The 23,256-nt window shown below is 41.1% G+C and overlaps 1 protein-coding gene across 3 annotated transcripts in view; it reads left to right on the plus strand.

Annotated features, from left to right (window-relative positions):
- Positions 1-16: 16 nt before the first annotated feature.
- The window catches only part of LOC115003447 (kinesin-like protein KIF13B), a 36,353-nt gene continuing 13,113 nt past the window's right edge, over positions 17-23,256 (plus strand). Inside the window, exons 1-25 of one of the 3 annotated variants that reach the window (XM_029425232.1) lie at positions 17-343; positions 474-560; positions 770-847; positions 1,860-1,953; positions 7,367-7,379; positions 7,543-7,603; positions 8,140-8,232; positions 9,828-10,008; positions 10,259-10,346; positions 10,461-10,595; positions 11,452-11,564; positions 11,885-11,996; positions 12,478-12,690; positions 12,770-12,880; positions 13,315-13,449; positions 14,005-14,135; positions 15,056-15,142; positions 15,346-15,536; positions 19,074-19,305; positions 19,423-19,585; positions 19,936-20,082; positions 20,429-20,578; positions 21,690-21,818; positions 22,056-22,229; positions 22,844-23,001. In XM_029425232.1, the coding sequence (XP_029281092.1) occupies positions 778-847; positions 1,860-1,953; positions 7,367-7,379; positions 7,543-7,603; positions 8,140-8,232; positions 9,828-10,008; positions 10,259-10,346; positions 10,461-10,595; positions 11,452-11,564; positions 11,885-11,996; positions 12,478-12,690; positions 12,770-12,880; positions 13,315-13,449; positions 14,005-14,135; positions 15,056-15,142; positions 15,346-15,536; positions 19,074-19,305; positions 19,423-19,585; positions 19,936-20,082; positions 20,429-20,578; positions 21,690-21,818; positions 22,056-22,229; positions 22,844-23,001 (2,981 nt within the window). In that variant the 5' untranslated portion in view covers positions 17-343; positions 474-560; positions 770-777. Of the gene's footprint in view, positions 344-473; positions 561-764; positions 848-1,859; positions 1,954-7,366; positions 7,380-7,542; positions 7,604-8,139; positions 8,233-9,827; positions 10,009-10,258; positions 10,347-10,460; positions 10,596-11,451; positions 11,565-11,884; positions 11,997-12,477; positions 12,691-12,769; positions 12,881-13,314; positions 13,450-14,004; positions 14,136-15,055; positions 15,143-15,345; positions 15,537-19,073; positions 19,306-19,422; positions 19,586-19,935; positions 20,083-20,428; positions 20,579-21,689; positions 21,819-22,055; positions 22,230-22,843; positions 23,002-23,256 lie in introns of all 3 variants that reach the window. The other 2 variants (XM_029425231.1, XM_029425233.1) reach the window with 2 other exon arrangements.

The raw sequence follows: 23,256 nt of genomic DNA on the forward strand, positions 1-23,256 counted from the left end.
CGAGGGAAAACACTGTGCCACCGGTTTACCACTGTTGTGTCAGTTTAATTAGCATTAAGTGTGGATATTTTAATTATTTTTTCTGAACATGATTTGGACTAATCTCCTTGAAGGAAAAGCACAGACTTGTAATGCATGTGGATCCACGCTGTGGCGCTGAATTCCCTCTCAAACCAATGATGCAAGTGTGTGAAGAGCAGAGCGCAACTGGGGAACTTGGAAGCTCACTAAATCTCATAGCAAATCCCTTTAGCTGCGAGTTGACATGGCTTGACTTATCTCTGAGGGAAGTTTCAGGAAATGCAACAGGTGGAGGAGCCGAGGGAATGAACTGTGTACTGTCGTAAGTGGTTTTTTTAAGCCTTACAAATAGAAACCAGGGTTTCATAGTACACTGTACTGGGGTCAGTTACATTTATCAGCGGTCATTATGAAAACATTTGACCCCTCTCTGTGTGTTTGCTGTTCTCCAGCTCTCGTTAGCGTCCCGGGCTAGCTGCTGAGTGTGCTTGAAGGTGCCTGTGGGAGTCGGACAGGAACACTGCGCACTCTTCCACACGGTTTGTTCACTTCACTTTACAGTGTACCTTATACTCTAGCTTGTTATGTCTTCTTGGACGTGTTGTAAAGCTGCTTGGAGTTGGGTTTCTAGTATGAATAGTGTTATAATAAGCAGGAGACTAGCTTACTGTGTGTATGTATGTATGTATGTATATTGGTATCCCACGCTGTGAAGTTGTGAAGGATTGATTAATTTGTCACAGGTCAGGTGGCACCATGGATGACAACAGCCTGAATGACTCTAATGTAAAGGTCGCTGTTCGTGTGCGACCAATGAACAGGAGAGGTGAGTATAATGTCAGAGAAACCTTGTGACACTTTATCAGTTGTGAGTTGGACCATTCTGTTTCACGGCTCAAACAAAGGCATTTTCAACAATCGTGCCCAGCTCCAAAGGGGCTCTTTTGGTTTGAGAAGCCGGTTTGTTTTTCGACAAACAATAGAGGCTTCATTCCTGTGTTTTACAGAGTTTGTTTCTTCCAGGCAGGCTCTGAAAAGGTCTATTCTGCACTGCTTTGGAAAAGCTTTGGCTGGAGTGTTGTAGGATTAGAAATGGAAAAATATGGAAGTGACAGTGACATCACATCCTGACAGAAAAGGGACTATAGTACATGTTGCATGCAGGGATTTCATACAGATAATCTCATCGAGGCAAGGGGTCTCATTCTCAAGAGAAACGTGTCCAGACACCACAGCAATATGACACAAAGATAGACAGACACTTAATATACCTAATTAAGTGTAACATTGGACAATCTCACAACACGCATGCCTTCAGCATTCCAGTGCTCTCTCTGCCTTATTCAAACCTGGCACTGTAGGTAGGAATGAGGAAGAGTAGTTATGACCCTGCTTTTCCTTACCGTCTGCTCAGGGAGGCGTAAAGTGGTTGTAATGTTTGCACAGGCAAGTCCTGGATGAATCACCATTAAGGAAACTATTTCCTGCCTCTCCATGTTGGCCTATATGTGTTACAATCACAAGGAAGTGGCTCTCGCACACGCACACATTGAATGCCACCTGTTATTCTGTGATGACAGTTGTGTCAGTGACTACTAAGGACTGATATGATGACCAGTGTATACAGTACATGCTCTTTACACCGTTCTGTACATTTTGATGGTTGGAAAGTCCTTTAGCAAAGGTGACTTTGTTCACTGTACATTTCACATCTTTTTTGTAGGTTTAAAAATTGCTATATTATGCCCAACAATCTGAAACTGATAGTACTGCAGGGAAAAGCATGCTTAATGTTTTTTCATTAAAAATTTATCTCTTTTCTCACGGTTTCAATCCAGAAAAAGACCTAAAGACAAAATGTGTGGTGGAGATGGAGGGCAACCAGACGGTGCTGCATCCGGCCATCATCAACATGAACAAGGGAGACTCCCGGTAAGCTGCAGAGTTTCACACACTAGTTCATCTCGTTATCACTTAATGCAAAACCACTAACCGTCTGATAACTGGGTCATTTTGCAGTGTATATATTTTATTTTATTTACTTTATTTCTGCGGTAGCAGGTGCTACTCATTCTTTGGTCCTTGGCTATCAACAGTGAGGTCACCATGGGGAGCCACACACATTGTTTGGCTTTGTCTCTTACTCATGACACATTTCTTTTCTGATTATGCCAGAGGTTTGGGCTTGTCTGAGGCACAGGACGTGGACTACCTGGAACTGAACTCGGTTCTATGCAGTGGCGAGTTAATGTTTTGCCCAATTCAGGTGTAGACTCTTACAGTTCTAACAGAAAAGGAGTTCAACTTATTTAATTCCCTCAGGATTGCTGGCAGAAGACTTTATAAAGACTAACCAGCCCTTCAAGTTAACACCCAGTTGTTTGGAGGAAGCCTCACCCCACCTTTCCTCCCTCTACTACTCCTGTCCATTATTCCTCCTCCCACTGTCCTTCCTGCATCGTTCCTCTCTTTACTAAAGGCGTGTCTGTTCCAGCTCAATCCTGCTCAGGTAGTCAAACCACAATTTAAAGAAATGGCAACAAAGGAGAGGACAATGTCAAGATTTAAGACTTTAAGAATTTAATTTACAATTTCCAGTCCAGTCAGTAAGGGCATTTGTCTTTGGTTTATTATTATCATATCAGAACTCGCAGCAGTGTAATGCATCGAAATAGTAACAAAATGACATGTGGATGCAAAATGTGCATTGATTGTGTTAAATTGAAATCGTGCTGCTGGGCCTGTGTTGTATGTCCTCCAGTATTGTGCTGTTGACTAAGTCCTCTTCTCCCCTCCTTGCAGTCTGCCAGGCAGTGAGTCAGAGCAGTGCAGGTAGATGCTCTCTGGAGGTTTTGGCCCCTTCTCAGGTTACCTAGGAAATATGCATGAGGGCAATCCCCTTCAACTAACACAGAGTATGAATCTCTGTCTTTGTAGAAAGAGAGACTCTCATATGTCATAGTAATCCTATGCATTTGTGTGTATGAATCTGCGTGTGTCTCTTCTTCTGCCCTGACATGCTTGGGCAGTGGTATGCTTCCCCTTTGGGGATCAGTGTGAACAGGTTTTACAGGCTCATTGCAACACAGACAAGCACCTCCAGGATCCCAGAGCAGCACAAAGGTCTCAGTGAAGTGCAAGTGGGAGAAGTAAACTAATTCTAATCAGCCACTAAGCAAGTATTTTAACTGGGAAGCATTAGTTTCTGCATCAAGGCACTCTTGATTAGTTTCCCAGTAGACTGTATTCTATTATGAGCGAAATTTGTGTTCCAGAAAAGCTTTGTTTGTTGGGTGAGTCACTCACCAGCCAATTCCACAAGTTTTGTGCTTAGTCAGCTCACTGCCTGACAAGTTAATGGAATATATGCATGAGCCTCAGGGGGTGTTAATGTGTTACAGGACCCTTGGTGGCGGCAACCACGAATACAGCAGGGGCTGTCAGACCCTCAACGTGGTAGGGATTAATTCAGCCTTGGGTCTGCTTTCATAACTGTGGAGCCCAGCAGGCCTGTAAATGTGTAGTTTCATGGATCCCAATTTAACTGCACATGCTGTAAACAGACTTTGAATTGTTGCTGGAATATTTATCAGCACCTGCAGAATGATGTTTAGAAAATTAAACATAAAGTGTGAGCCATTCTTATCTGAACTTTGCTTTGATCTGTTTATGGCATCACAAATGTTGAAAATGCACAGAATTAGTAATATACAGAATCCACCCAGAAGGGCTGTGTATCATCACACCGCTCAAATCTGGAAGAGTGTAGTTGTGCAGGCCTGTTTGTTGTTGGTCATAGACTGACCTACCTCCTCCCTCTCCTGTAGTGACTCCTTGGAGCTGCGAGGCTCTGCCAGTTATCTCAGGAATGTCCTTGCCAGCCCAGGAGAGGACAGGACTTAATGTTACTCTTTCATGGAGCAGCTAAGTCTCACATAGGGAGGCCTTGTTTCATACCAGCCTCCAGTGTGTGTGTGTGTGTGTGTGTGTGTGTGTGTGTGTGGGGCCATGACTACATTTGCAGTCTTATTTTTATTTTTGAAACCCCAAATTGATATTTCTCCCTGAGTGAAGACTGTGTGTTTTGAGTTATGTATGGAACCATACTTCAGAGGGAGCTTCCCTGGAGACTGGGTGCCTATCTTTAAGTTTGATAGATCTTATCAAAACATGATCTCCGTTTCTCCCATTTTGGGTGGCCAACTCAACTTTGTAGTTAGTATTTTTGTCCTGTTAAATGGCTGTGTGGAAATAAGTTTGGAAATGCAGATTGCTTGACAAAACCGTTTTCAGGCCCAACCCCCTCAGTGGGCATCCACTACAAATACAATTTAAATTAGTAGGAAGTTCGGATTAAGGACATTTGTAATTCCTAATTCCTTTTTGTGATGCAATATGTCTCTGTATTCTCGCTGGTTTTCATCTCACATCTGTGGGGCACCTTTCTAAAACTATATAGTGGTTTGATCTTGCTCATCGACCAATGTGAGGACTGAATGCTTTACAGCCTCTTAAGGCAACTTGCTAAAGTACGGCTTTCGGAAAAAGAATTCATGTCATGAGCAGAAAATAAGTAAACCGCTAAATGTAACTTAAAGCTGCAATAACAGATTTGTTGGCCACTTGGGGGCAGTGGAAACACGCTGTGAACACAACACGGGTATTGTATCACCTTTTTAAGTTTTATATAGCAAATTTGTTGTTGTTTCAAATAGTTGCCATTTAACATTCATTTGGAGACGTCTCTCTGGCCACCGGATGAATCTTAGTCCAATATTCATTCTCTTTTAGCTCTGTTTTTTTGTTCTAAAAATGTCTGCAAAACAACTCTAATGAAAATGGTGTTTGTGAACCAAAACAGTAAAGTTGTGCGCTTAAAGACGCTAAAACGCTCCATAGAGCCGAGTGGTACTGCAGCGCTGGGAGATAATTTTCTATGGGTTCATCACCAGAAGGGACGATTTCCACATACAAGTAATCATGTGATCCGTTATTACTGCTTCATCATAACATAATCAGATTTTTACCAACACGTGGGACTAGTGCTGGTTCCATGAACGCTAGGTTTGCTGATGGACAACACCGTGAGGCAGCACTGGAACATAGAACATGTTTGATAATTACATTTGACGTTTGCTTCCTGGAATGTGGTGATGTGTTTGCTGACAGATGCATGAGATACTATTGTTTGCTGCACTGGGATGAACCTGAAAGGCAGTGAGTGTGTTTTAAAGTGCTCTAGCAAGAATGCAGAGATTTTGTCTTGGCCTGTGTCTTAGGGACACTGGAAGGCTCTGTGGGTCTTCATGCTGTGTCACATTCTCCACTTGATTCACAACGAGCCAAAGAGGATTAGTCAGCTTGACAGATTTTTAAGCTTCACTACAATTAAAGCACCTTTGACTTTGTATCCTTGAAACTGTCCCTTCTTACTCCACTGACTTTGGCCTGGGGTTGTGTCAGCTTTTTTTAGTATTTGCTAGATCTGCTGTTTCTGCCCTGAAATGTTGTTTGCTGTATCTTTCTGAACTGCCTCAGAACAGTTGGTGAACGTTTAAAGTAACTGTTAAGACAAAGCAGGTCACAGCATTGACATATCATTCATTTCAATAAGTTGGTACTCATTCAGAGAGACCTACAGTAGTTAGTATTTAAGGGGGAAAACATGACATAGCTCTTTCCAATAAGAAATGTCACTACATTCATCTGCCTTAGGGGCCCCTTGACCCCTTCGGCCCATGTAGTAATGAATCCATGCGGCTAAGAGCTGATTTTTATTTGCACGCTAGCCTGGTGAGAACTTCTTTTTAATTGTTTTGTTCATGATGCCTTCTGACATCCCTTGTGACACGCTGCCTACGGGGAGTTGTAAACACCTCAACCAGTTATTCTCCTCTGTTTGCTTCATTTAATTAATTCGAGGATATCTAGAAGCAGAAACTATTACGTATTTCACAAGAAAAAGAAAGCTGGATCTGAAAATTAGACAATATTTGTATAACTGTTTTTTCTGCTTATCCCAGAGCCATCTAACAACCAACTAAAATAAGCTTGTGACCCTAAGTTTAGTTGGGAACCTCTGGCCTGCAGGTTAGAGAAGCAGTCTTGTGAGCCGAGGGTTGTTGGTGTCAGACTCCCCACACTGGCTGGGAAAATGTTGGTGGGAAAAATTGAGGGAAAATATTTTCCAAGGGGAGTTAACATTTACTCAGGAATTTGTGAACAATATTTAAGTTTAATGCCAATGCCAATTAAGCAAATCAGATCTGATCAGATTCAACTTTATTGTCATTGCACAGAGAACAAGTAGCCAACAGGGACAACGGAATGCAGTTAGCATCTAACCAGAAGTGCAAAGAAGCAGTAAAGTGCAGTGTACACGTATAACACGGGTATATACATATAACGGATATGAAACAGAGAACACTATAAATAGTATCAATAAAAATGTATTAAGCAAATAGTAGCCTAAAGCAAAGTACACCGTTTTTTAACATGTTTACATGCTACTACCTAGCTTTAGCTAGCTAACTGTTACCATGTGGGATGTATCTTGATTGAGCTAATTGAGTTTTAATTATTCTATTTCCATTCATACTTTATTGTAAAACATTCCTTTTACAAATTAGTTGTTCACTTTAAACCCTTAGTTTGCTCAAAGCCACATTTCCCTGTCTGTTAACTAGCTAGCTAGCTAACTCACCAAAAGGCACATTTTACATTGTATGTTTTTGACAAATTAATGGATTTATGAACTGAACTAGATCATGTCTACTTATGATATGGTAAAAGGTTTGTTTCTATCTGCATATGACTTGTTAAGTACAGCCCGAGCAGATAACTCCTCTATTTTCATTTTATCCCTGTTAATTTCCATGGAAATTTGAAATGTAATTTTGCAACCCTAGGCATAGCCTACCTTTAACAACCACTGCCTGGGCATTTCCAGGTGTAAATGTGTGTAACTGTGTAAAAGTGAGAGTTTTGCTGAGTCAGGACTCGGCAGACTTTAGTTTAATACTAAAAAAGGCCTCGGGCTTCTTGCTTTGCTTTCCCTGCAAATGATCCTTTGCCTTGAATCTTGAAAAGTGTTTCTTACCAGGACCAAAATGTCAGATGAATGAATTCAGCTCGAGCTCAAAGTGTTGCCATGTGATACATATTTCCACATGTCCTAGCCTTGGCGAGGTCCCTTGCTGTGTTTCCTCTGGTGTTTAAATCCACAGGCCTGTGATAGACAGACACGGAAGATATTAAATGTGTTTTAGGTTGGTTGACATGTTCATGTTTATTTTAACACTAATTACTAACTGATGTTTTTATTTCTTTTCTCTGCTGCCCTCAGAAATCAGTCAAAGGTGAGTATTACATTATACAATGCAAATGTGCAATGCACAAATGAATTCTGTGACTATGAACTTTTCATTGTAAACATTTGGTGACTGAATGCACCTCCTGCCTACTATCGATGAGTCGTATGTACATTTAAATCCACTCTCTTGTGTCTCGTGTATTCTTCAGGTTTTTGCCTATGACCACTGCTTCTGGTCAATCGATGAATCTCAAAAAGACAAGTTTGCAGGTTGGTTAATTTCCACAGTGGCTCTGTGTTTTGAACTCTACTTGATTTGGTTCTGTTTTTAGCTTGTGTGTAACTTCACAGCTTGGTGACTCATTTCTTCAATATATCTCCTGGCAGAATGTTTCCTGATATTCTGGACTATTTATGGAGTCGAAGAAAGGGAGAGTTCAGGGGGCGGGAGGAAGAGTTGCACATTGTTTACTTCTAGATTAGTTCTGCGGCCCTGTAAGATTGTAAGGGGGTAGAACAAAACCGTTGCCAGGGGTTCTCTTGACAATTTGTGGGGTAATAATAGTAGATAATGGAGCAAAATGGCCACCTTTTTATCCTGGGCTGTGAGCCTCGTCTCTTATGGAAAGAGAGAGAACAGCAAATCATGTCAGTATGTGAAGAACGTTGTATATCTGTTTCCTTTTAGTTTGATCTCTCTTTAGCATCTCCTCTACTCTAGTTTGTAACAGAAGTTAACTTATCTGGAGTTTCTGTTGCAGTCTGTGCTTTGAGATGTTAAAGTGTGTTTTCTGATGTGTGTGCAGGTCAGGATGTAGTGTTCCAGTGCCTTGGGGAGAGTCTGCTGGACAACGCCTTCATGGGCTACAATGCCTGCATCTTTGCTTACGGACAGACGGGTAACAGTTAGACTGGCAAACACAAATTAGACATAAAGGACACTCTCTATCGGGTTTCCCGTGGATTCTTAAAAAGTCTTAGGCATTGGATACATAGATCTAAAAATAAGACCTTAATTGCTATTAAAATATCTTAAATCAATCTTTCAAAATGCCATGGCATGGGAAGTAGAATTTTATTAATCTATTTATTTATGCCATTGCTATTTCAAATCTCAAAATAATTGGTAACATCAATTTTTCAAATAATATTACCGACTGCGTCTCGGATCAACGTCACGCAGATAGTATATTGAGTTCTTGTTCAAACTGTGTTAGAGAGATGACAATTGCTTTTGGAGGCTGCAGTTTGTGGTGCGGTTGAATTTCACTGCATTATACTGAGAGGTATTTCCAATATTATTATAATACCACCCTATTTGCATATAAATGAGGGCAGTCTAATAAACGAGCAATTGAGTATGACTTCTCTTACCTTTGCCTCTGTGACGGCGGCGACTGTCTTACCTGCAGTGAAGTACTGAACAGACCTTTTTCACATTTTGACAAATAACAAAAGTATTCGCTGCATCCATGTGAGCCAGTTCCACGGCCCGACTGTCGTGCTCATCGGCATGGAGCCTTTACATTGAATTTGAGTTATCAATGACATTACACCTTTGCTTTGCTTTGCTTGCTATGATGAGTCTAAATGCTGTGAGAATATTGTTTTAATCTCTCAATTAAAAGGTCCTGTTCACTGAAAAGGTCAACAAGGTATGTCGACCTTTCCAGGCGCCTTATTCGAGCAGTAAGCCCTTTCCAGTTGAGCTGCTTTCACATGATCGGCAGTAAAACCGCTCTGCGCCGTGGTTTCCCTGGAGAGGATATCGCAGTCGATTAGTTCATTTAATTGTGAAGAAGCCAAAATCCTGAAAGAGAGTAATATTCGATTAATTGTGCAGCCCTACTCCAGACTGATGTCTGCCATTGGTGCATGTTGTTAGAGTATCTCCTGGCTATCTTTGACAACTATCCATACATCCAAAAACATCATGGGAACGCCTGCGTTCATGCGAAAGTGTTCTGACTTTAGATCATCTTTGCTCTCTAACAAATGTAACCGCACTGACATTCACTTGGAGACTGACTGTCATCACATTTTCAGACTGTCTCAACAAGACGTTTAATTTGCTTTTCATTTGAGGGTGTCTCACTTTGCAATGCTAACTCGTCAAACATCTCCTAAGAAGTGTTGTGGTACAGCTGCTTATTCACAGTCATGCTTTTCAGAATCATTAGCAGTACTCTCCAGATCTCTATTCATTTACTTTATGATTGAGCCTTTTCTCTCTCATTTGCTTCCACAGCTCCAAATCACTGAATCACAGCTTTGTCTTGACAGAGAAGCATGTACCTAAAGACCATTGTTCTGAATTTCCTCTATTTAATATATGTAAATGGTACCTATGTGAGCGGCTTATGAAGTTCTATTCATTGTCCTGTTTTTACAGAATTCCTTTTCTGCCTATTTCCTCTTTAACATTGCTTGGTTCTTTTTTCTGCCTACTCTTTGGATTTGTAAACTCTAGCTGTGTGTGTGTGTGTGTGTCCAGGCTCTGGGAAGTCGTACACCATGATGGGCACAGCGGAGCAGCCTGGTCTGATCCCTCGGCTCTGCAGCTCCCTGTTCAGCAGGACTGTGAAGGAGGCCCGGGAGGGAGAGAGCTTCACTGTGGAGGTCTCCTATATGGAGATTTACAACGAGAAGGTCCGAGACCTGCTCGACCCCAAAGGGTGAGGAAGGGTTTGGTGCAGTTCACTTCATAATCTAATCAGGGAGTCACACACAGTACGGCCTGCGATCATGAAGAAAATCTCAGTTTATTTGGGATTCTATGCTGTGAACTGTAAAATGCTGTGCAGTCAGTGAGACTGCAGCCTGATAAAGCTATGAATCTTAACTTCAACATATCAAATTGCTCTAGATCTGGATCTTGGTTGAGACAGAATGGGACTGAGGGATTAAACTGTCTCTTCTCTGTAGAAATCGACAAGCGCTGAGAGTGAGAGAGCACAACGTGATGGGGCCTTATGTTGACGGCCTGTCTCGCCTGGCTGTGGCCTGCTACAAGGTACTTTACGCTCTGATTATTTATTTGTTGCGGTCATGACATAGTGTTGTCAAAGGAAACACTTTATTTCATAAAGTATGGGCACAGACGAGACGTGTGTTTTGTTTGTGACAGGACATCGAGTCTCTGATGTCAGAGGGAAATAAATCTCGCACAGTGGCAGCCACGAATATGAATGAAGAGAGCAGCAGATCCCACGCTGTGTTCAACATCATCCTCACACACACACTCATCGACCTTCAGTCCGAGGTGAGACGCTCACACGTGCACGCTGAGCTTCAGCTATCGACACCTAACGGGATCATCACAATTCATTTACTTTTCCAAAATAATTATTTCACACATGTCTGTTGACACAATGTGTTATCATTATACTTTATATAAATGATACTTATTTATACTGATTTGAAATGGTTCTTGAGCCCCGGGCCAAAAGCCAAGTTGTTTCCCCAGAGTCTGAAGACATTTCATTTGCTATGACAGAAAAGCATCATTCAAATTCTAAAAAGCAATAATGTTTGGCGGTCCTGGCTTTAGGGACTGATAGTAGGAATAAGTCCTGCGAGTGAAGACCATAACTTCTCATACTGTTGTAAAGGATGTAGATCTGTAGAGAAGATGCCAGCAGACCAAGGATAGCCTTAAAGATAAGAATACGCCATGGTTACATCTACAGCTGGACAAAGCAGACCATCTAACCCGAGAATACAAAGAACAATGTTGAGTAAGGGCTTTCACATGGTGACGGTACCAAGCACGTATGACTGCGTGTATATAACATCGAAGCAGCAAGTCTATTTTTGGCTTTGAAGGACAAGCAAGACTTGCTTCTAAAATAAAAAAAACCCAATTTTAACTTGTGATGTGAGGCTTAACTGAGAAAGAATCATCAATTATAATTTCTTATTTTCCTCTTTTTAAAACGTACCTTTTTATATGCAATATTACGCAGTGTTTTATCATTTAGTCAGCGTAAATTATAAGAAGCTCTTAAGGTCATCTATAAATCTCCAGATTGCTACTGGCCTTCAGTAAATGACTGGGATTTTACAAAGAAAGTTCAACATCCTGCACATTTCTGCGTGTTGCTGTGTGTCCGCTGCAGACGAGCGGAGAGAAGGTGAGCAAGCTGAGTCTGGTGGATCTGGCCGGCAGCGAGCGAGCAGCGAAGACTGGAGCAGCGGGGGAACGTCTGAAAGAAGGGAGCAACATCAATAAGTGAGTCAACAGAAAATAGATATGACACGACACTAAAGACGTGGAACCCTCAGTATTCCAGATTCTTCTTCCAAGAACTAAATGAAGTGACCAAGCTGCCTTCCTCAAAGGGGATTACTGGCTGGGATTGTGTTTGCTTTCTGTCTACAATCCCTTTATATTTTGGTCTATTGATACTGCACGCCTCTGAGCTCGTCTAAAATCTTTCAGCCTTTTCACGCCAAGAAGGGTTTTGTTCTTCTCTGTTACATTCTGTGCCATAAATATTTCCCTCCCTCTTGTCTCTTTTTTTCCCCCCCTGTCTGTGTCCCTCCCTCCAGGTCCCTGAGTACTCTGGGTTTAGTCATCTCTGCGTTGGCTGACCAGGGAGCAGGGAAGAACAAGAGCAAGTTTGTTCCCTACAGAGACTCTGTGCTCACCTGGCTGCTGAAGGTACAAAGACAAAACAACAGACCTTGTTCACAAAGAGTCACTACAAACAAACGGCCTGATATCTGTATCTTCAGATTGTTTTGCACTTTATTCCCTTTTTAATACACAATAGGACTAAAAATGCATTTTTCTTTAATCTAAAGAAATTGGACTTTAAAGTCTAAGTAATTAATTTTCTGATGTACTTTTCATTATTGTGCCCATCAAGCCTCAGGGCTCTGCTGGTTATTTTCATTAGCTCTGCTTGGTTGGAAAAAGGCTCCTTTTGTCAGCTTTGAGTCTTTAATTTAGGGTTTTTAAATGAGTCTTTAATTTGGCTCCTTGTAGAATTGTAATTGGGTTAAATGTAGCTATCTAAAACTTGAATAAACCCTGCTCCCCCTAAAACGCAGCATGCTCATAAATTATTTGCATGTTCTTTATTTTGCATCGTGCAGTCTGAGATCTTTAAGTGACTCAAAGGTTTGGTTTTCACCTGCAGGACAGCCTGGGAGGGAACAGCCGCACCGCCATGGTCGCCACCATCAGCCCTGCCGCAGACAACTATGACGAGACGCTGTCCACCCTGCGTTACGCCGACAGGGCCAAAAGCATCATCAACCACGCCGTCGTCAACGAAGACCCCAACGCCAGGATCATCCGAGAGCTCCGAGAGGAAGTGGAGAAACTGAAGGAGCAGCTCACCGAGGCTGAGGTTCAGATCACTTCACTTTGTGACTGTTGACTGTCAGTCAGTGATATGTGGAGACTAATGCAGCTTCTGTCACCCTCAGTCGATGAAGGCCCCCGACCTCAAGGACAGGCTGGAGGAGTCTGAGAAACTGATTCAAGAAATGACCGTCACCTGGGAGGATAAACTCAGGAAGACTGAGGCTATTGCACTGGTAACACACACACACACACAGACACACACACACAGACACACACACACACACACACACACACACACACACACACACACACTACATAGGTTTCTCCTTGTAGAGCTCAATAATTTAAAAAAAGTTCATCTTGTTACACTTAAACTGAACTTCATTAACATTTCTGTCGATTTCTTGACTCAAACAAGTGCAACAGACACATTTAATGAACTGGAGATGAAATTAAAAAAGCCGATCCTTGCTAATTGATTTGTTTTCTGTTCATTCAGTGTGACTTAATTCAAGTTAGACTCCAGAGTTTTCTTCAGTGTGGAGGTTATTCTCAGCTCCTTCTCTTTTCACCTTCACATTTCTTTCATTGAGCAGCTAAAGAATAGAATAATCAACAAATAAATTCATGTACTATATATTTATATATAAATACATGCTTCCTGCAGGAGCGCCAGAGGCAGCTGGAGAGCCTGGGCATTTCCCTGCAGTCTTCTGGAATCCGAGTGGTGGATGACAAGTGTTTCCTGGTCAACCTTAACGCTGACCCTGCCCTCAACGAACTGCTGGTGTACTATCTGAAGGTACTACACACACATACAGTCCACTGCTGTTTACTGCACATGTAGAGGCTGACTGACATCGGGTCACACAGATTAATACATGCACACTGTGGCTGTACCGAATATTTATAACGTTGACAATCAAATTCTAAAACATTTGAATGCTGCACAACTTATTTTTCTTGCGTGTGTGTTCATTGTGTTTAAAGCCGCTATTTCTGCAAGGATTAGGCCACACTAACATTATTAGTATTATACTCAGTAGAATTAGATTCCAGTGGCAGCTGCATAAGATCGTCTCCCAGGTCGTGTGATCCAAACATTTTCAATAACTCCAGAATGTTTTAAAGATCCAAAAATCTAAATGTATGAAATGATGGATAATTTCCAAAATTCACAACATGTTTTTATGTAACCAAATATTCTTAAAAATACTGACTTCATGATCACTTCATTCAAATTGAGGATTGTTTTTCTGGGGCATAACGTCATAAAATATGACGACATTGCATTTGTCGGTACAGCCCTAATGTACACTTTGCTCACATTTGGTCTTATCTGTATCCCGTGCTCCAGGAGCACACGCGTGTGGGCTCAGCCAACTCGCAGGACATCCAGCTGTGTGGGATGGCCATCCAAGCTGAGCACTGCGTCATCGACATCACCGAGCACAACGGCGTGGTGCTCAGTCCTCACCCCAACGCTCGGTATGTGCTCAACCTGAATCGACAACATTTCCCTATGTTTTAGTGTCTAAGTGACTAATGGGGACAGTATTGAGCGAGAACAGATCTGCACTGTCAATGAGCGTCCACTAAAAGTGCTGGTTTTTGCCACTGACAGACTCAGAGTGTTATTATAAGTGTCTGACAACATTTTGGAAAGGTCCCTTTTTACCGCTCGCTTGACCTGGTGTGTTTGTTATTGTGTCTCGCTCAAGGAGAAGTCTCGTTCTGTTAGGCCACATCCAGCTAAGCTCATCACTCCTCTCTCCAACTCTCACAGTCACCTCTCGCAACATTTCAGAACAAGTTGCTCGTTTAGCAGCTGCTGGCCGTAGCTCAATACTGGACCAATTTCAAAAATTGTCACATAGACACAAAAACATTGGAAAATAGAGTTGACAAAGTACAGAAATACCCTTTTAGCTATATATCAAATAAGAACTTGCCATGTGAAAGGGGTCACCCATATTGACTAACCCACAGAGAATGATCCCCCTTTGAGCTCGTTGTTTTGGTTTTATACCCCGCAGCAGTTTCAAGGCTCTCATGCTTGTGTTGCTCTGTGCCGACCATAACGGCTTTATATGACCATACCTTGAGTTTCTGAATACCAAAAGGATCATTTGTGTGATACCTTACTTCCTACAAAACAATTTCTTACTTAGAAAGAAGCTAAAAGAAGAAAATAAGCCGAAGTCAAGAAGTATCTTATCTAGTATAATTAAAAACAGGAAATAAGCATTCAATGCCAGAATGTTAGATTTTTGGTGATCAGGACACAATGTGGTCCGTAACAAAGAAGTATTCAGTTACAGAAGCGAACAACTGGCAACTTGAATTGACAACAGGTTTCAGTTTTATTGGATTTAGTTCCAGCATGTTGACTTTTTGTCCACCTGTAGAACATGTGTGAACGGTGCTGCAGTCACCAGTCCAGTGCAGCTTCATCACGGTGACCGGATCCTGTGGGGAAACAACCACTTCTTCAGGTTGGTGAACAGAACTAGTGTTGCCTTTGAATCTGTGTCCGTGTGGAATTTTATTTCTAAAGCCAACATGATTCGTCTGCATTTATTTACATATGATCACAAATTCTTCATTGTGTCTCTTCCTATTTTTCGCAACATCACACTTCCTCTTTCTGTCGCTGTTCATCCACACACGACCGCCCTCTGCTTATGGACCTGCACAGGATTAACCTGCCGAGGCACTTGGTCCACGCAGGAGCTGAGGATGAGGAGGGCGGTGCTTTGATGAAGACGTGTTTGAGCTCCGACCGGCTGGAGGTGGACTTTGATACGTCCAGCGACGTGTCGAGTGAGCTGAGCTTCGGTTATGAGTTTGCTCAGGCCGAAGTCATGATGAAAGGCATGGGCAATAACGGTGAGTCAGACCAAACGGGGAGTAAAGGTGCGCTCCGTCAAGAAACAATGAACGCTTATTTAACATGTTACAGTCAAATACATACAAATATGTTTTAGCCAGGGAACTTCCTCAGAGCATGTTGTTATGTTGGCAGTTGTGGTAAATAAAGTGACAGTGACTCATCACTTTTACACTTCGCTGCTATTGAGTCATAACGACTGAAAACGGATCTCAAAACGTATGCATGTGTGTATAGAAAGATTTTATATTGCTTTGGACTTACTGGTAGCATTTTACATCGCAGCTCGGTAAAAACATGGTTATAGTTTGCAAATAAAGAGGTAATAATTAAGTAATACCATGTATTTACCAAAGTAATACAACCAGGTAATAACTGGGTATATCTGGGTATTATTAGACTGGTTTGTATGTAACCAGATACTACGGAGGCAAACACAAAGGCTTATAATGTGGAAACACATTTAAAGATAGCAACAAGGCCAAAATAATACCAATAAATTAATAGCATATTTTGGTGACGGTAGGCTGCTAACAATAAAATGGTAATGTCAGGGCAACATTTGGATCAGAAAATGGTAATAAAGTGACGGTAAAGGGGTAATAACGTGATAATAATGAGGTAATAACATGATAATAATGAGGTAACAACGTGATAATAACAAGGTAATAACGTGATAATAACGAGGTAATAGCGTGATAATAATGAGGTAATAACGTGATATTAATGAGGTAATAGCGTGATAATAATGAGGTAATAACGTGATATTAATCAGGTAATAACGTGATAATAATGAGGTAATAGTGTGAGAATAATGAGGTAATAACGTGATATTAATGAGGTAATAGCGTGATAATAATGAGGTAATAACGTGATATTAATCAGGTAATAACGTGATAATAATGAGGTAATAGCGTGATATTAATCAGGTAATAACGTGACAATAATGAGGTAATAACGTGACAATAATGAGGTAATAACGTGATAATAATGAGGTAATGTGCTAATGAGGTAATAGCGTGATAATAATGAGGTAATAGCGTAATAATGAGGTAATAGTGTGATAATAATGAGGTGATAATAATGAGGTAATGGCGTGATAATAATGAGGTAATAATGAGGTAATAACGTGATAATAATGAAGCAATTGCGTGATAATAATGAGGTAATAGTGTGATAATAATGAGGTAATAGTGTGATAATAATGAGGTAATAGTGTGATAATAATGAGGTGATAATAATGAGGTAATAACGTGATAATAATGAGGTAATAACATGATAATAATGAGGTAATAACGTGATAATAACGAGGTAATAACATGATAATAATGAGGTAATAGCGTGAGAATAATGTGGTAATAATGTGGTAATAACGTGATAATAATGTGGTAATAGCGTGATAATAATGAGGTAATAACGTGATAATAATGAGGTAATAACGTCATTAATCAGGTAATAACGTGATACTAATGTGGTAATAGCGTGATATTAATGAGGTAATAACGTGACAATAATGAGGTAATAACGTGACAATAATGAGGTAATAACGTGATAATAATGAGGTAATAATGTCATATTAATCAGGTAATAACGTGATAATAATGTGGTAATAGCGTGATATTAATCAGGTAATAACGTGACAATAATGAGGTAATAACGTGACAATAATGAGGTAATAACGTGATAATAATGAGGTAATAACGTGATATTAATCAGGTAATAACGTGATAATAATGTGGTGATAGCGTGATATTAATCAGGTAATAACGTGACAATGAAGTAATAACGTGATAATAATGATGTAATAACGTGATAATAATCAGGTAATAACGTGATAATAATGAGGTAATAGCGTGATAATAATGAGGTAATAGCGTGATAATAATGAGGTAATAGCGTGATAATAATGAGGTAATAGCGTGATATTAATCAGGTAATAACGTGACAATAATGAGGTAATAACGTGACAATAATGAGGTAATAGCGTGAGAATAATGAGGTAATAACGTGATAATAATGTGGTAATAGCGTGGTAATAATGAGGTAATAACGTGATAATAATGAGGTAATAACGTGATATTAATCAGGTAATAACGTGATATTAATCAGGTAATAACGTGATATTAATCAGGTAATAACGTGATAATAATGTGGTAATAGCGTGATATTAATCAGGTAATAACGTGACAATAATGAGGTAATAACGTGATAATAATGAGGTAATAACGTGATAATAATGTGATAATAGCGTGATATTAATCGGGTAATAACGTGATAATAATGAGGTAATAGCGTGATAATAATGAGGTAACAATGTGCTATTAATGACGTAATAGCATGATAATGAGGTAATAGTGTGATAATAATGAGGTAATAGCGTGATAATAATGAGGTAATAAATGTTGATGTTTTCACAATATTAAAGGCTACCATCAGTGTAATATCTTCAAAATCACATGACAATTCTTGTCATCAAAATGAGTAATGACCTTTTATTATAAGGATGAAATTCATTCTCTTTGTTTGAAGGTAATGCTTTACAATTGACATGTTTAATACTGCAAAATAGTTTTGCCTCATTGCTATCTTTAAATGTGTTTCCCCATTATCACCCTTTCTTTTTGGCACCTTTATTTACCCTATTACATAAGTTTCAGTCTCATATTAGACTGACAGATGTACCTATTGTTAATACAAAGCTATTACCTGATTATTACTGTGCTAAGTGCTGTAAATATTTAGTTTTGGTTTTTCATGTTCTAAATGTACTTGACATGGGAGTGGACATTTCCCCCCTCATGCTTTTCTGACCTCCTCACCGTCATGTCATTGAAAGTGACAACTTGTAGACGGTCAACCTTTTCACAAATGACTCAATGACAACTACTGTCAACAAATTCAAGGAGAGACCAAGTTGTTCCCTACCCTGCCCCCTGGCACTCTGCCCCCGGCCCATCTGTTAGTGAAGATGTCAATCTTTAAAAATAGGTCACAAAAAAACAAGACTTAGAGGCTCATTGATGTGCTTTCAATAGTTTTTGGACAACAATGGAGCTCAAAGGCACAGAAGAATAAGATATATTAGGCTTTGGAAACACACACAATACTTGTTAACAGTGTTGACTCGTAGTTTGTTTTGGTCATTTTAGAATTAAAGTCAACCAGTCCAGATGTTACAGCTTTATCACAAGCGCTGGACGTCCATCACGTTACTCTAACAGCTGGTCTTCAGTGTAATCCAAACATTTACCCTATAATCTATATGTTCCACAATGTCCTGCTTGTGTAACGCCTGCAGTGCTCTGACAGAAGACAGAAATAGAGATAATGAGGTAAATATTGTATTAATAGACAGTGAGTGCCGTCCTGTGAAGCAGTTCCAATAATTTTCATTTTCGGATGAACAGTTCTTATAGAAGCGAATTGTCGTCTGATAGTATAGAATAACAACTGATAAACTTCTTCACAGTCACTCCTCCTCTCTCTCTCCTCCTCTTCCTCTCTCCATCCATCCTGTGGCGGCTCCTCCTCCTCAGACCCTTTGCAGTCGGTGTTACAGACCCTTGAGAGGCAGCACGAGGAGGAGAAGCGCTGCGCTCTGGAGCGCCAGAGGCAGATGTATGAACAGGAGCTTCAGCAGCTCCGCCAAAGGCTGACTCCTGAGAAGCCCTCCCACCTCTTGGACCCGACAGGCCTGCCAGCCGGTGCGAACACTGCTGTGGCATCACTCAGCTCCCAAAAACGCATGCGCCGCTGGAGCGAGGACAGGTGAGCTACAACGGGAGGATGTGAGACCTTTCTCTGACCCCTGTTGTCAGTTACGTTATATATAGAGAGAAATATATTTTACAGGTGCTTTTGTAAATCTTGCGTTTTGTGGTTCAGAGAAGCAATGATGACCCGCACCCTGCGGCGCCTGAAGGAGCAGATAGTTCGGGCCAACCTGCTGGCTCAGGAGGCCGGCTTCATAGCCGAGGAGCTGAGCAAGAGGACAGAGTACCTGGTCACTCTGCAGATACCTGCTGCCAACCTTGATGCCAACAGGAAGGTAGGATGTGTGTGCCGTTGTGTGTCACTCGTGTTGTGGGGACACAAATCCGTTTCCACTGTGTTGATTAAACAAAAAGAAAATACAAAGGCAGAAACTGACTCATTTTACAAGTTCAGTTACAAGTTTAAAAACTCATGTTGATTTCTATACTGTAGTGTAGATATGCCATAATAACGACAGTATGTACCAGTAATACCAGTAACTACAATAAAATCCTCTGGTTTGCTCCCAGTGTATGGTTTAGAAAATGCTTCAAAGTAATGCAAGTGACAGACAGTATTATTCACAATATACTTTGAGGCCACTGTGATTAAGAAGCAGTTTTCCCTCTCCCCCTCTTTTTATAGCGTGATGTAGTGTTGAGTGAGCCGGCCATCCAGGTTCGCCGTAAAGGGAAAGGGAAGCAGATCTGGGCTCTGGAAAAGATGGAGAACAGACTTGTGGACATGAGGGAGCTCTACCAGGAGTGGAAGGACTTTGATGAAGACAACCCTGTGAGTAAAACACACAGACTAATTACATTTTAATGTGTAGAAGTTAGTGTGTTATTCAGTTTTGTGAGTTGAGATGTCTGTTGATATCTGTCAGAACATATTTGTTACTTTAATTTCTGCCATCTTGCATCCCTGATTGATGAAATGCCTAAGAGAAGGGACACAAACTGAGCACAGTGAAAACAGAATATGCAGAGGAAAGTCCTGATGGCTCATTAGGGTTTTTGTTTAGTTTTGCAACCATACAGTTTAACATTTGAAACGTGAGGAGTTCAGGAACACTGAAGTTCAACAAGTGATTTCTTCATCAGTCTCACCCCGGTCTTGCTCTTCCTCTGTAACCCAGGTGATGCGCTCCTATTTCAAACGTGCTGACCCGTTCTTCGATGAACAGGAGAACCACAGTCTGATCGGCGTGGCCAACGTTTTCCTGGCCTGCCTGTTCTACGACGTCAAGCTGCAATACGCAGTGCCAATCATCAACCAGAAGGGAGAGGTAGGAGCCCACTGGGAGCAATGGAGGAGTTTGAGTCTAAAATAATATAATATTCAAATGTTATAAGCTCTGACACTTGTAGTGCTCCTTGTTGCCTGATAACAACTACACCTTTCCACAGTCTATTTGTTCTATGTATAAATAGGTTGTTAGATTTTCAAAGTTGTTTCTGTCTAATCAAATGAACTAATCATGATCACCAATGTTGTGACATGTTCTAGGAAGTACGGAAGCCCCGAGAGGTAAGTGTGTTTATGATTTAGGAACTGTAAAAAGATTTTGCCAGGATAATGTTTCTAAGTTACATAAAAAGATTCATCTGTGAAACAGGTGGCAGGGGAAATTATTTTGTTGTTTGTTATAATACTCATTTTGGCAACAAGAAGCCAGAGTGCACCACTACCACGAGCTTTAAATGGGACTAAAAGCGGCAGATTAGAGCGGATTAAAAGGAAATTCTGGACAAAAGACAGACGTGACAGTAATGTTGCATAACTTGCTAACACACAAGGTGTGTGTGTGTGTGTGTGTGTGTGTGTGTGTGTGTGTGTGTGTGTGTGTGTGTGTGTGTGTGTGTGTGTGTGTGTGTGTGTGTGTGTGTGTGTGTGTGTGTGTGTGTGTGTGACATGGAGAAACTGAAACTCACCTGGAAGAAAACATGGATGCTTTTAGCCCTATTTAAAACATGGGGTAGTGGTGCACTAAAGCCTCGTGTGGACAACATGAATATTACAACAACAAACCCTTTCACAAATGGGGGAAAAAAAAGAAATGATTTTGGCAAGACTTTTTTTCCCCCGTTTCACAATCTTTAGATTTATACAGATTATCTTGACTTAACTTCAGACCTTCAGACCTTTTTGTTGTCCCTTGCATCTCCGGGCTTCCATGAGCCTATCTTTGTGGACTCATTAATAATAACTTCACTAACCAGGAAACATTATTTCTTGGTAACAAAACTAAACTCTTGAAAAGACACAAGAAAGAAAGACATGCTTGCTCCCGTCTAGAATTGAGACTCTGCTCTGCTCTGTGTGTGTGTGTGTGTGTGTGTGTGTGTGTGTGTGTGTGTGTGTGTGTGTGTGTGTGTGTGTGTGTGTGTGTGTGTCAGGTGGCAGGTCGGCTGCATGTGGAGGTGTGGCGAGGTACAGAGGGCTCCGAGCAGGAAGGTCCCGGACAGTCTGACATTCAGCAGAGCACCACAGACGGAGATACACAGGAGCGCAAACTGGACTGTGTGGTGAGAACGTGCAAATGTAGCGTCATTAACAACCCCGTCAAGTCCAGGAAGATATTCACTGACATACAAGTCAGGCTCCTGCATGCAGAGGGGATGTAGTTCCACATGATGGTGGATCTGGCCTCTCACCTCTCACTGACCTATGAAATGTGACAAGTGTATTTAACACGTTTGTAACTTTCACAGCGTTTGTTTATCATTAAGTGTGATGACATTTCCTCTTCTTCTCTCTCTCAGGTGAAACTCCTCCACGCCAATGGTCTGCCTCGCCACCTGTCCAACTTTGTCTTCTGTCAGTACCACTTCTGGGGGCAGCAGGAGTCGGTGTTCATCCCTCCGGAGATGGGGCCGGCCGGCTCGTCCTTCACCTCCAGAGACCCTCAGTGCACTGTGGTCTTCGACAGCGCCAAGGTAACATCTTCACTGGAAGTTCCCGTGTTACACGGGGATCCTACTCCGTATGGAACTTGATTTTAGTAATATCCAGGTCTGGATAAGTGGACAACTTTATTTATAGTTATTTGTTTATGTTTTACTCTATCTAACAAGGAGTCATGTTCTAGTTCTCTCTTCTAGTTCCCTCATGAATTGTACTGCTATTTAAATGTGCATGATAAAAACCTTGCAGCTGTGCATTTAACCTGTCGGGCTTTGGTGTTGATTCATTTGTATGAGCTACAATACTTAATACCGTACATAGTGACAATGTAACGAGCATGTTAACAGTTGGATTTTAAAAGCATTTATTTACATAATAAACATCGAGCTCTTTGTACTTTGATGTCAAATAAGGTCTAATAAATATTGAAAAGTATGGAATTTTTAAATTGTGTAGTAACCCTGTGTTAGACACACACACACACACACACACACACACACACACACACACACACACACTTATTTACTCCGTTGAACACCATTTGAGAAACAAAGTACGATGGACTTGAGTGCACTGATCACTGCTGATTGTCAGTATACGAAGATGTAAATTAGAATAAAAGATGTATTATTTGAACAACCTCTAGGAGCTGTCGGTGCCGGTGTCGGAGGACTTTGTGGAGTTTTTGGCCGACGGGGCGGTTGCCATTGAGGTGTACGGCCACAAGCAGGCCAACCATCGCAGGAACCTGGCACTGTGGGACCTCGGGGTGATTCAAGCCAAGACCAGAACCCTCAGAGAAAGGTGCGTTGACACAAACGCACAACGTTTAGGTGCTCCAATCTTACCATACCTCTACCATACAGTCTAAGCTCTCCACTGTGACGTTGCATTGTATAAAAAGTGAGAAAATGAGGCCATGTTAACCCGACAGGTGGGGTATCGTACATTTTGGGTGCATCTCCTGTCGGACTTGGATGCACTGCACATTTTGCACAGGAATGACATTTATTTAGCTTCAATTTCAATACTGCTAATTTCCACTGTATGACTTCACAG

This window comes from Cottoperca gobio, chromosome 24, assembly GCF_900634415.1.
Source record: "Cottoperca gobio chromosome 24, fCotGob3.1, whole genome shotgun sequence".
Taxonomy (NCBI): domain Eukaryota; kingdom Metazoa; phylum Chordata; class Actinopteri; order Perciformes; family Bovichtidae; genus Cottoperca; species Cottoperca gobio.